The 13,572-nt window shown below is 43.6% G+C and overlaps 1 protein-coding gene across 4 annotated transcripts in view; it reads right to left on the bottom strand.

The window, feature by feature from the left end:
* The window catches only part of DGKG (diacylglycerol kinase gamma), a 206,065-nt gene that overhangs the window by 37,158 nt on the left and 155,335 nt on the right, over positions 1-13,572 (bottom strand). For all 4 annotated transcript variants that reach the window (XM_036349800.1, XM_036349802.1, XM_036349803.1 and 1 more), the window contains one exon: positions 9,551-9,728. In XM_036349800.1, the coding sequence (XP_036205693.1) occupies positions 9,551-9,728 (178 nt within the window). The remainder of the gene's footprint in view (positions 1-9,550; positions 9,729-13,572) is intronic.

Genomic DNA, 13,572 nt, shown 5'->3' with positions numbered 1-13,572 from the left:
AGTACTGTGATGTGTATGGGAAGAATGCCATGTCTGGAATTCTAGCACTTGGCTCTAGTCCCAGATCCACCAATTAGTGTGGCCCTGGACAAGTCAATTAACCTCCCTGGGCCTCATTTTTCTAATTATAAAGTCTCTCTGTCGGGGATTAAAGTAAGATGATGAATGTGAAATATTTCTAGCATCTAGTGCTAACTTCAAGTAGGTGCTTAACAAATGGTGAATGAATTGGCCTGAAAATGGGAAGAGATGGGTGCCAGCAGCATGCGGGAGGTGGAAAAGATGCAGGCCCCCCGTTTAAGGCCATCCATTCTCTGAACAGGAGCTGCTGGTATTGGGGAGGGGGTTGGTTGTAGAGGCAGACAAGAGAAGGCTGAGCTTGCACGTAGATGCTGGGATCCTGTTGGCTGTTTTGTGGGGAGGGAGGAATCTCCCACTTGGCAGTGTCCCCTTTTTATGTCTCCCACTTCCTGTTGACTTTGTCCATTCTTCCTTTTTGGGCCATTGACTCCCAGTTCAAGGCCTTAGAGTTGTAAGTCTATCTTTTGCATCAGCCTCCTAGCTGGTTCCTTGCTACAAGTTCCTTTACTCTTTCTTTAATCCAAACTGCACACTCTATCACCTCTTATTGCTCCTGGCTTAAAACCTTTCATCTCTTCCTGTTCAAAGAATCATGGACAACAAATTCCATGGCCTTGTTTTTGCTACTTCTGTGTGCTAGTTCCCTGGCCCATCCTCCCCTTCTCTCATTCGTTGTTTTTTCATATCCTTTCCAGCTTCAAGTATTTGCACACAAAGCACATTACCAGTATATTTTGTTCGTTCATTCATTCATTCATTCATTCATTCATCAAATATTCATTGATCACTTCTAGGTGCATGGCACAGTGCTGGGCAGCTGGGGATAGAGTTCCTAAGGAGAGCCCCTTTTTTTTCTTACCTCCCACACTCTTTTTTAAAAAAAATATATTTTATTGATTTTTTTACAGAGAGGAAGGGAGAGGGATAGAGAGTTAGAAACATCAATGAGAGAGAAACATTGATCAGCTGCCTCCTGCACACCCCCTACTGGGGATGTGCCCGCAACCAAGGTACATGCCCTTGACCTGAATTGAACCTGGGACCCTTCAGTCCGCAGGCTGACACTCTATCCACTGAGCCAAACCGGTTAGGGCTCCCACACTCTTATGATACTCTATTTCTGCTGCTCCATGGTGCTTGCCTCTAATACCAGTGCTAACATGATTGTTCCACATGTATTTCCTCCATGTATACTGTGAACTACTGAAGGGCTAGCTAGACCATGTGGTACTCTTGCTTGCATTCTCTATCGGGAGCACTGCTGGAGGTTCTTGAAGGCAGGCTTGAATCTAGGCTCTATTGTGTATTGTTTGTGTGGCCAGCATGGAGTTTTGCTGTGGAGTGGGTCTTAGGAGGTGCCCCATATAAAATAGCAGAAGAACTGCGATCAGGGAACAGGGGCTGGTGCGCGGGCCAAGATGAGGCAAGCACAGGAGGGAAAAATGTAAAGTGTCCAGGCCTGCCAAAGAGCTAGGCTAGAAGTTTCTTCTGCATATGAAAAATGAAAGGTTCCTTGGCTCCGTGGTTCTATTTTGAGAAGCAAACCTCCTAAGGCAGGAATTAAGTTGGAGTTTAACTCCAGCTTGGACCTGTGTGAGCAAGTTTCCCTTCTGCAGATGCTGAGCAGCCTGGAGGCACACTTCAACCTTGACAGCCCCTCCAGGTCTTTGGGTTGGGGGTTAGTGTGAGTGTGAGTCCTCTTGACTTAGAAGTCAGCTGAAGAAGAATGAATGATTGCTTTTTTTGAATTTCCAGTGAATTCCAGTTGGGTTAGGGCCAGCCATAAATGGGAGGCTGGGCTGGGTAGTCTGGTGTAGAAAAGAACTCTGTGTTTGAAACCCTAGGACTTAGCCTCTAGTCAGACCCATTTATTCATGTGACCTTGGATAGGTCAATTAACCTCCCCCGGGCTCCTTTTTCTAATACATGAAGTGTCTTTCTGGCATTATTAGGGAATTAGCCACCTTACCAGGGCAGTGCTTCTCAAACTTTAATATCACAGGGGATCTTGTTGAAACACAGATTCTGCTGCAGGAGGTCTGGCCTGGGACTTAAGAGTCTGCATTTTTTTATATTTTCAGGCAATCCCAGAGCTGCTGGGTGTGGACCATAAGAGGTTCTAGTGCAGGGATTGGCAAACCACAGCCCGAGAGACAAATTCAGCCTGCTGCTTGTTTGTGTCAATATACGGGTTGGGACACAGCCATGCCCCCTTGTTTATGTATTGTACACAGCTGCTTTTGCGCAAATGGACAGAGTTGAGTAGTTGCATTAGAGACTATATAGCCTGCAGAGCTTATTTTAATAGTTACTATGTGGTCCTTTACAGAAAAAGTTTGCCAACCCCTGCTCTAGTGGACCTAGGGCTGACCTGTGTGATCTAAAAGACTTGCATTTCAGTCTGGTTTTGGCCAAAGGCAAGCCACTTCACCTTGCTGGTTCTCACTTCCTTTATCTAGAGGATAAAATGATCTCTACATTTCTAGGAGACATCTGATACCAGGATTTCAGTACTATGTAGAAAACATCTTAATTTCTGTAGAAACAGGCATCTGAGAACAGGTTGTATGGCCTTCATTTGGAAGCTCCAAGAGCATGCCTGGTCTAAACTGCAGAGTCCACCAGGCAGCCCCTGCCAGATGTCACAAGAGCGATGGCCTGATGTTGAGTCAGCTGGGAAAAGATAGGGGCTTGGGAGACTAAGAACAGGAGGCAGAGGGAAGGTGGACCTTCTGAGCCAGCTTCCAGGGCAAATGCATGACTCTGGGTCTCTAGCTTGGGCAGCAGGTGATGTCATTAACAAGGCAGGGAATGTAGAGAGGGGCAGTGGGTTGTAGGAGGTGGGTAGGGTGTGTAAAGAGGGGAAAGATAATGCCTACTTTGAGGCATGTTGATTCCAACATGGGTACTTGAAGGACTGAATGAAAAAGTTGTGATTTCCTATAAAAAAATAAAGCAAAGTCTCTCAGTAGGCCTGCATGCATTTAAGAGCAATGATGTATCTGTTGCCATGGTTACTTCCCAGAGCTGAGGGGAGTCCCCCTCAAAATATCCCCTCCCCCCCCCCCCCGCAAGCTCTTTAAGTTTCATTCATCTTATTGTATCTCAGCCCCCCGAGAGACCTTGGGCAGAGAGACGTCTATGAAATGCACACTTTCTAGGAACAATTCTATTTTCTCTCAACCTCAATGAGCAGTGAGTGGCCGACTCTGCTCACTATGATAGTCTTTCTGGTCAAATCTGTATTGAATGTGGAAATTGGGAACCTACAACCCTGGACAGCTCCTGAACCCAACAGGCCACTTTCTGTTATGGTTTCACACAAGTGAAAAGAAAGCCCGAGAAACAATGAACTCATGTGCTTGCAATTATTTTGTTGTCTCCTCTGAGCTCTAGCTCCCCACCTGGGAGTGTGACTTTCAGATGGCTGGATGGCATCCCATTCCCTTGCTTTGGGATTCAGGGAATGGTCCATACAAAGATGAAAATCCATGTGGGCACAGTACACAGGCAAACTGAACCATGTGTGCCCTGCAAAAGTAGTGAAGTCAACAGACTTTGAAGCAGGAAGGTTTTCACCTTCCCAGACAAGACCTCAGCATCTGGGCAGCAGATTGGATGACTGTATGTAGTTGCCAGGAGGGAGGCTCTCTGAGTGCCTGCTCCATTGGTTTGAGTACCGGGCTAGCGAGGCCCACCTGTGAGCCACATACTGACTGGCTGGCCTTGTTGAAGTCCTGGGTAGCCATGAGACTCTGCTTCTTAGCATTATCACAGATCTTAATTATGTGCCTATCTGTGGGATTATTTTATTGACACCTGGCTTCTGCACTCTCTACTGGCTATGGGGACTATGTCTGTTTTTGCTCATTATTGTTCCCTGATACCTGGCACTTGGCAGGTGCTTTATAAGTGTGTATTGAATATGACATAAAGCGTGTCCCCACTATTGGGAAATTGACTCAACGTATATATTCTACTAACAGTGTTTGTCTCCCTGTTTTTGTTTACTAGGAATGCAAAAATTACTACCTGGTGAAGGTCTAGGGAAATTTCCCCCTCTCCATTTAGAATTGAATGGGATTGGCTAAAAACAATCCTCCAAAAAACCCATGGAGAGTAATGTGGCTTTAATATCAAATAGTCAGATGGGCCGAGTATGGGTGACACAGCCTCAAGATTGCTGCTGGCTCGAACCTGAAGGCTGGATGGGGGCAGATATGAGCCTCAGTGAAGAGTTTTGAGAAAATGTTCTGGAAGTCTCTGCACCTTCATATCTAGGGTGGGGCTAGAGATAAACAATGGCAGAGCTGTCCAGAGCTTTGCTCTCCAACCTCCCAGGGACTGATCCAGTTTTGTGCTATGCTCTTGGTGCTTCACCTGATTCAAGACTTAGGCACCCTTTTCCTCACCGTGCTTCACTGGACAGCTGGCTCTGTGTAACCCCCACATTGGCAGCAATAGCCAAACACACTTCATCACAGTGACAACAAATAACATTAGAATTACAGGTTGTTAGAGCCTGAGGTAATTTAAAGAGAATCTAGACCAAATTCCTGAAATAGGCTTCAAGACAGTAAAATTCTAAATTTGGTCCATTTTTAAAAATCATACACTAAATAGTTACCACCTTCCACCGATCACTTAATGATAATTCTGATTACTACTGATCAAGTGCTCACATTGTTCCAGACACTCTGCTAAGTACCCTACATGGATGATCTCATTTAACCCTCAAACAATGCTGAGGGAGGGGAGGCTCTAATTGTTTCCATTTTATAACAAGGGTTCAGTGGAGAGGTTCAATGATTCAACCAGCATCGCATGGTTGGTAGTGTGAAGGCCTGGGGTCTTCTAACTTCTAGTTCAACGTTCAGTCCCTTACTCTACACTGACTCTCAAGTACAAGTCTTCTAAGTTATATTTGAATTACTTATCTGAAGATAGCCAGCACATCTCTTACTTATCAAATGAGTTTCTAAATGGTTTCATAAAATGAAATTCACAGCCTCACTAATACTCACATATAACTAACTCTTTATGAGACTATCCCCCCCGCCCCCCCCGCAAGATTTTTCACTAAGTGCCTGTTCCTGTCCCGCTCCAGAATCTACTGCCCACTCTGCTGGCAGACCAAGGCAGGACCCCTTCTCCCTCTCCCCTTCCCTCCAACAAATATTTCTGTGGGACAATGTGAGCCAAGTAGGATGTTAGTCTTTGAAGGGAATGCAAAGATGAACACATCCTCCCTGTTTTCCAGGTAGCGGCAGAAGATATGACGAAGATGCACATGCCTATGGAGCAGGGCAACCTATTATCAGTGTACTGTCAAGACAGAAGGCAAAAGTAAATGCTCTAGGAATTCAGAGACTGGACTCACCTCCAGAGGCTCCAGGAAGGAGTGGGCCCTTGAGGTAGGCCTTGCAGGAGGAGCAGAATTTCAACAAGTAGATGTGGAGCCTTTCTTGGACTGGGTTATAAATTCCCATTTTCTGAGTACCTGACTTGTAGAATACACACAGTAGGACCTCAAAAACATTTTCTAGTTCAATACTAGCCACTTGGGGCTAGGCTAGAAATCATGGACTTGGTTTTGATGCCACCCCTGAACATGAATTATACAAGTTCTACCCCTGCACTGGGCCTCTGTTTTGCCCCAATATGAAATAGGAATATGGATGGGAGTGGTTATGTCCTTGCTCATGGTTTTCTGGTTAGAATTACATTACATTAAGTTAATATATGCAAAACTATTTAAAAGCCAAATTGAAATACAAATATAAGAGAGACTGTCACTATTCTTATGGTGTTACAAAAACTAAAAAGAACCAATATCTATGTACTTCTCATTTATCTAACAACCATTTTAGACTAACTGCACTGGGTCAGGCACTGGGAATACAAAGATGAATAATGTCCATCTTCCATCCTTAGAATATAAAAGGTCCAGGAAAGGAGACAGTAGGTACAGTACAATTGATAGCATGAATTTAATGTGCTAGAACAAAGGCTGATCTGGAGTTTGGCATGAGCTCTGCTCTTTCTTGATGATAGTGCAGGTAGATGGCAATGCTAACGATAAAAACTTCAAAATCAGGAATTCCACTGGCATGCTCCAGCATGTAATAGACTTAAAGGTGAGGGAAACACACACACACACACACACACACACACACACACACACACACACACACACATTTTAATTCAAGCTTAAACTTTGTTCCAGGCACTTACATATTCATCATCTTCATAAAAAGCTAGGTGGTATTATGCCCATTTTATAGATGAAGAAGTTGAGACTCAGGGAGGTGAGGTCACTTTCTAAGGTTTATAAAACTATAAAGGGTAAATGTAAACACAGGTTATTTCACTGCTTGATATGTTTCCTAGGTCCCCTTACTGCTTTCTAATCAGCCAATTTTTTATAGAATTCATTCCATTCTAATCTTGAAGGACCTTTTTTCTTGGATTGCTTTTCCAAGGAGAAAGATTTATGATCAGAAAGATTTGACATTAATCCCTTCTATTGTCATTTCCTCTTACACTTTCTATGATAAATTCCTTCCCTCCTACTACTCTCTCCTGACTCCTCCCTCATCTCCAATCCCAGTGAAATTACTAAGGAGTAAAGAATTCCCCAAAATGAACAACTTGCAGAGAGAGATCCTTGCCTTCTCAGCTGCTGGCCTATAAACTGTAGGACAAAACACACTGAAAGAAGGAAGAGACTGGCCACACAATTCTGTTCAAGGAGTCCACCTAGACCAAACCTGTCCATGTCTTAATTTTATGGAGCCATAAAGAACATATAATCTATAGAAACTTATATGATTGTCAGCCTCATCTACTTTACAGATAATGAAAATTGAAATCCAAGAATGTGAAAGGACTTGCCCAACGTCACACACTAATGAGAAGTAATCTGAACTGGAACCCTAGTCTCTTGACTCCTAGGCCAATGTTTTTCCACTAAATAGGTTGTCTCTTTAGCTTTTCTCCATTAACATCTCAACTTACATGAGATCATGACTTTTTCAAAAAGAAAGCTCAATGTTAGTGTCTTTGCAAAGCCAAGAAGCCAGGGCCCCTTCTCAGCCTCTACTCTGATTAGCTCATGACCTCCTCCAAAGAACAGGAAGTAGCTTCATTTTGAGCTCTGAAAGCACATTCTGGGAAAGGGGGATTTGGGGAAGACAGTTCCTGTACATGATGGTCAAGAGAGATCAGCAGACACATTACTCTTGCTTGAAGGGGAAGATACATGGTCAGATATGTAAGGTCAGATATGTAAGGGGAAGATGTTCCTTGAGTCTTAACCTAAACATATGTTCAGCAAGAGCTTGTCAAAGCCCCTGGGTTGGGGAGAGGAGTAGTCTCTTTTGATCCTGTTCTAATGGGGCTGGATGCCTAAGTGGGGGTTGGGGTAGGAGCACCAGGGCAGGAAAGTTTCCAGGAACTTTGTACAATCTCCAGTGCTTCCCCCACCCTCTGCTAGCACCCACAACTTCCCTTGCCAAGGGAGGAAGGAGGAACACATTATTCAGTTTAATAATTTACACAAATTGGAAAGTTTACTGTGTGAAATAAAGGGGACTTAAGAGGGCAACAGATAAAAATTCCTGAGTCCTCTCTTACAGGATGGAGGTGTGGAGATAATCTCGCCTTGGGGTATAACAATGTGGTTGTCTAATAGATGGGTTCAAAACAAGCAAGTAACCCTTCCCTTCAATGGTTAGCCAAGCTCTGTCTCCTTCTACTGGTGGGATTACTCCAATCTTAGCACTAATAGCTTGGGACAGACCTGGATTCATGGACACTTGTCTATGTCAGTGGTTCTCAAACCTGGCAGTTTATCAGAATCATCTGGGGAGCTCATTACCAGGAACCAGAGATTAATTAAGTAGATCTGGGCTACGGCTCAGGAATCTTCATTTATAACAAGCAGGCCTGGTTTAAGAGCTAATGATCTGGTTCAACCCCCATCCATTCAGCTATCAAAATTTTACACATGATACAGGTTTTGCAACGAAGAAAACAGAGATGTCAAAGTGGGTTAGTGGCAGCACTTGGACTCGAACCCAGTCTCCTGCCTCCTGGTGTGATGTCTTTGCCAATGCCTCCCCCAGCTCACCAGTCCATTGAGAATCACTGAGGATCAGTGAGGACCTTTCCTCCAATCCACAGAGGAGTCAGAGCTGCCAGGAGCTCTGTTAATTCACCAGTTGGTTCTTTGGTAGAAATGGCTAGGAAGAGGTAGAGGTAAAGGTTGTTTTAAGGGTGCTTTCAGAATCCTGATGGGTTAAAAGGGGAAGGCACAACTGATGGCTTCTAAGGCACACTAACTGGTTGTTCCAGTCAGAAAGAATAGTCCGTTCATGGAAGCAGCCTGCAGTGCGTGAGAAGCCAGAGGGAGTGAGGGGGAGAGTAGCAGAAGATAAAGTCTCAGAGGTAACAGGAGGCCAGGCCATCTGGGGCCCTCCAGGCCATATGAAGGAAGATATTTGGCTTTTATTCCGAGTCACTGCAGGATTTGGAGCAGGAGGGTGGCATAATCTGACATATTTTTGCAGGGATACTCTAATGCAGTGGTGGGACATAGTCTACAGGGCAGGGGCACATGCAGGAAATTCAGTTAGGAGAATTTGCAGTAATCTCAGGGACAAAGGATGGTGGCTCACACCAAGGTGGTAGGAATGCAGTGGTGAGAAGTAGGTGTATTCTTTACTTTTAAAAGTAAAGCTAAAAGCTAACAGATTTTTCTGATAAATTGGATGTGAGATGTGCAATAAAAAGGGAGTCAAGGATGATGCCAAGTATTTTAGCTCCAGCAATAGGCAGGTTGCAGTTATCATCAACTGAGATGGAGAAGGCTGTGGGTGGAGAAGGTTTGGGGGAGGGACATCAGGAGTTCCGTTTTGGATGTGCTGAGTCATTGGCATTCATGTGGTATTTAAATAAAATCCCACCACTGGATGAGGTCATCAAGGGAGTGAGCATAGACAGAAAAGAAAAGAGGGCTGGTGACCCTTCAGCATCAAGAGGTTAGAGAGAAGATGAGGAATTAACAAAAGAGAGTGAGAAAGAGTAACCAGTGAGTTAGGAGGAAAACCATATGTGGAGTCATAGAAGCCACATATTTTCAGGAAGAGGGAGTGATCGGTTGGGTCAAATGCCACTGGCAGGTGAAGTGAGATCAAGGTTGAGAATGACTATTGGATATAAATATTGGAGGACACTTGTAACCTTGACAGGAGCAGCATTTGACTCCTGATCTCATGGAGTCCCACAGCTTGACTACTGACTGTCATTAAGGGCTCCTTATTGTTAATTTTCTCTTCCCAGTTAGGTTATAAACTTTGCAACATCAGGGAGGATGAGTCAGTGTATCCCCAGAGCATGAATACCACCCACCAGAATACCCTCTCATCGGGACACTGACCTACAACAGATTTCCTTATGCCTGACTTACCTTGGATGCAGAATTTCAGTTCCTTGGGGTCAGTGACAACCTTTCTGCTTTCCTGGATCACTGCCCGATTCTTCTTGGTTTCTCCCCAGAGATTGGTGCCACCATACATGCTTGGAATGTTGAGAATGGCAATGCCTTCAAGGAAGATGTTGCTCAGGTCCACCCCAACCCCGTCACACTGAGGGGAGGGGCAGAGAGAAAGTCATCTGTTAGTATACTCAGTGCACTCCAATATAAGGCTGTGTGTGTGTGTGTGTGTGTGTGTGTGTGTGTGTGTATGGTGGGGTCTCTTATGAAGGATGTGACTGGCCCGCAGCCACCAGCCTGCTTCTGTAAGAAGCTGAATCTTGGGCAAAGTTGTTCAGGCCCTAATGCTTTTGGCCACTGTAGTGAGATGGGGGAGATCTAGCCTTGGTCAGCTCTGGGGAAGACAGCACATGGCTCCAGTGATGTTCTATAGGCTTTAGGGATGGTTCACAAGACAATTAATTGCAAATCTGTTCTCCAGCCCAGCCTAATTATCACCAATTCTGACCTTCCCTAACCATTGAGAAGATTTGTTAGTATGCTGAGTCCAGAACCTAACACACAGATTCTCAATAATGACAGAAAAGTTTCATTTACCACCTCTTATTTTATCCCTCCTGTGAAAGTAGACTTTAAGACTTGGAAGGCTTTCAGAATTTGCCTGTCTCTGCATCTGTATCCTAAGTGCAATTTTGGCATATGTGCTTGCTGATGTAGCACAGTTTTTTTTTTTTTTTTTTTTTTTTTTTTTTAATCCAATCTCCACCACCTGCATTACCCTCCAGGTACAAAAGGCCAGAAGGCTTGAATTTGCCTGTCTCATATACAGATAAAGTCAGACCACTTTGCCATAATGTTTACCAGTGCAGCAAGAAATATATTAGCTCTGATTTTTGTTCATGAGGATTGTGGGTAGTTTACTTCATTTACAGAAGAAAAAACTCGACCCAGAGAAGTGAGCTAAGGTTGCACAGCCGATAAATAACAGAGCAGGGGTTCTAAGTTTGGGAATTTCACTACAAAGCCCAAGCTTTTCATCTTGCCTATTGTGAGTCAGGGAAAATCAAAAGCATGCAACTAAAATCCATGGTCTTCAAGGTTATCTACAAATCCACACTTCTAGAGATTTCTCAACAGAGGAGGAGTAGAAAGGTATGGCTTGTTGCCATTCACCTTGGTTTACCTTCTGATTTCTTTGATGCTCTTAATTTATGGTTCCTTATCCCCATGAATTGTTCTACCAATTATAAAATGGAATAGAGTGAGCTCCTCTGGTAAGTATGAGCTCTTGCTTCATTGTGAAATTCTGATTATTTGAAAGGTCTCTTTATGTTGAACCAGATGCTCTTTCTTCTTGGCTTCTGCCCATTAGTCCTATTCCCCGCTTCTGAAGCTAGATAAAATGACCCTTGTTGCTCCTCCATGGGGACAGTTCACCAGATGCATGATGAAATCATCATCATCATTGTGCATATGTATTAAGCATTGCCACCTGCCAGGTGAGCTTTTATATACATCTCATTTATTACCTTTATAATAATCTTATATGTTAGTTACTATGACTACTCCCTTTTTACATTTGGGGAAACTGAGGCAGCAATTAAGTAACTTGCTTAAAGTAATAGAACTTACAAATGGAAGTACACAAATTTGATGGCAGATAGTAGGGGCCCACGTCTTAACCACTCCTGTACTTCTTCTCCCTCTTGCGCCACCATTTGGTTGTGCCTTTTCTGGGGTGAGCACTGTCAACTCTCTCAGTCCCCTCCTGTAGGACTTGGTTTTCAGACATCCCCCATCCTTGTTGCCCTGATCTGCAAACACTACAGTTTGTTAGTCTCCTACTCTGTAAGGCCCCCAGCAATAAAAGCAACACCAATGACAGGATCTAATGGCACAAGTGGCAATGGCACTATTTGGGCTGGGATCCTATGACACTATGATACCCCAGGAATGAGATAATGTGGGAAGCCTATGTAAGGGCTCAACACATGTCTGCCATTATCATTATCCCTATTTGTACATATGGTCAAATTTGCACTAGCTCTTTTGTTAGCAGCTAGATGAAGGCTGCATCAGTTTAGCTTGAATGGGTCACCCAAACCCTGATCCCATCACCTACTTCTCAGCCAGCTCTTCCCTATCCTGAACTTATAAAGATATTGAAAAAAACCCCACAAACTTAGACATAGGGCTTTACATTTATGTCAATTAATTTCATCTGGCTTTCAGCCCAGGCCTAGTCTAGTCCATCTAATTTATTTTAAATCTTCATTCTATGACCTTTTGCAAAAGCTTTCCTATCATTTGGGGATTAAGTCATTAATACATGTATACAGGGCAAAAAACAATCAGGGACTACATTCTCTCTTTGGTCAGTTTAACACACCATACATTGCGCACTAAGTAGCCCTAGGGTTGTGGCTGTCCTATTGGAGCTGCATCCTCTGGATTGAACTGTCAACAGTCCACTTTTAATTTCAATGTGGAATCATGGAACTTTGAGATGAGAGGGACCCAAGAGAACATACTCCATCTTTCATAAATAAGGCCCAGCACAGTTAAGGGACTTGGCCCGTGGTCACCCAAATTACTATTGGTGGAGCTAGACTAGTATCCTGGTCTCCAGACCTCAATTCTGTGTTCTTTCCACTAAAACATAAGATGTTGTGCTAAGATCAAGTAGTATTCCCTAACCGACGACTCTACAACCCCTATCAGAAAAGGAATAAGAGAACTCATATACTTTCCATGAACTTTTTTGCTTCAAACATTGTCTAACACTGTGCTTGACCTTCAGCTGGCTTTTGTGCATTCAGACCTGGGTACATGCCCATCCCTTGCCTTTGTGTGTATGTGTACTGTCCCCTGAAAGCACAGGCTCAATCTAGACCTCCATGTTTCTGTCGGGTAATTCTTTTTTACACTCTTTTCCTTTTTCTTCTCAATAGAATTAATGAATTGTTAGTAGTTTATTTTGAAATATCTTCCATCATTTCATCCTTTATACACATATTCTTATTTAGGGATTTAGGCTAGAATCTCACTGAGCCAGACTTTACTTTTCTCCAAACTCTCTGAAATGAGCTTTGCTCAGGTCTTTGCCCAGCATTGTCTTCTTGTATCCTACCCAACACCATCACTTTCCCTGTTGGTTGTTGTTACTTCCACTTCACCTCAATTTATTCATTATTGGCCAAAATGCCCCCTCCCTTCTGAGAGGAAATAGTAATAATATTTGCAGCTCAAGCTTGGACACTGTGCTGGTCCTTCACCTACATTCTCTCCTGGGATTCTCACATGAGTGCAACAAAGGACGCATATTTACTACCCACAACTGACAAGGTCTCACAGGGGTAAAGGGCTTACTCATGACTACTCAACTTCCACTCTACAAGCTGCCAGAGCTAAAATGCAGACCCCAGCAGTCAGATGCCAGATCCTACTTTGGAGATGAAAGTCAGTGAGGCAAATTGAGACTTTTGCTGATGCTAGACTTACAGCAAAATTAAACTTCCAGCTGTTGTTAAAAAACTGACATTTCCCACCACTACTCTATCTTGTAGAGTACTTAGAGCAGTCATGGCACATCATTGTTGAAGATAAGTATTATTATATCTTGCCTCTGTGCCAGCTTTGTAAAAAAAATATTTACCATTAGCACAGCACAGTTCTTGGGAAATAGATTCCACAAAGTCACCTTTCTTCCCTGTTGCAGTTTTAAGTGTACCCTGTCCCTTCCATCTCCAGTCATAACGAGCTAGGAGTGTTAGCTTTAATTTGGTTAAGTTAACCTCTCTCTGGAAGAGCAAACAGTCCTCTGCTTTTTGAAAAATTGTCCCCTTCCCCCATTATCTCCTTGAAAATAGAGGAGGTGGGAGGAGCCTGGGGACTATTGGATAGTAGATGCCCCCACCCTTGGAATGTACCTATCTGAAAGCCAAGAGGCAATGCAATGTTGGAAAGAGGTTGCCTGGGTTTGGAGATTGAGAGAT

Source organism: Myotis myotis, unplaced genomic scaffold (genome assembly GCF_014108235.1).
Source record: "Myotis myotis isolate mMyoMyo1 unplaced genomic scaffold, mMyoMyo1.p scaffold_m19_p_2, whole genome shotgun sequence".
Lineage (NCBI taxonomy): Eukaryota > Metazoa > Chordata > Mammalia > Chiroptera > Vespertilionidae > Myotis > Myotis myotis.
This window is presented reverse-complemented; position numbering and strand designations above follow the sequence as displayed.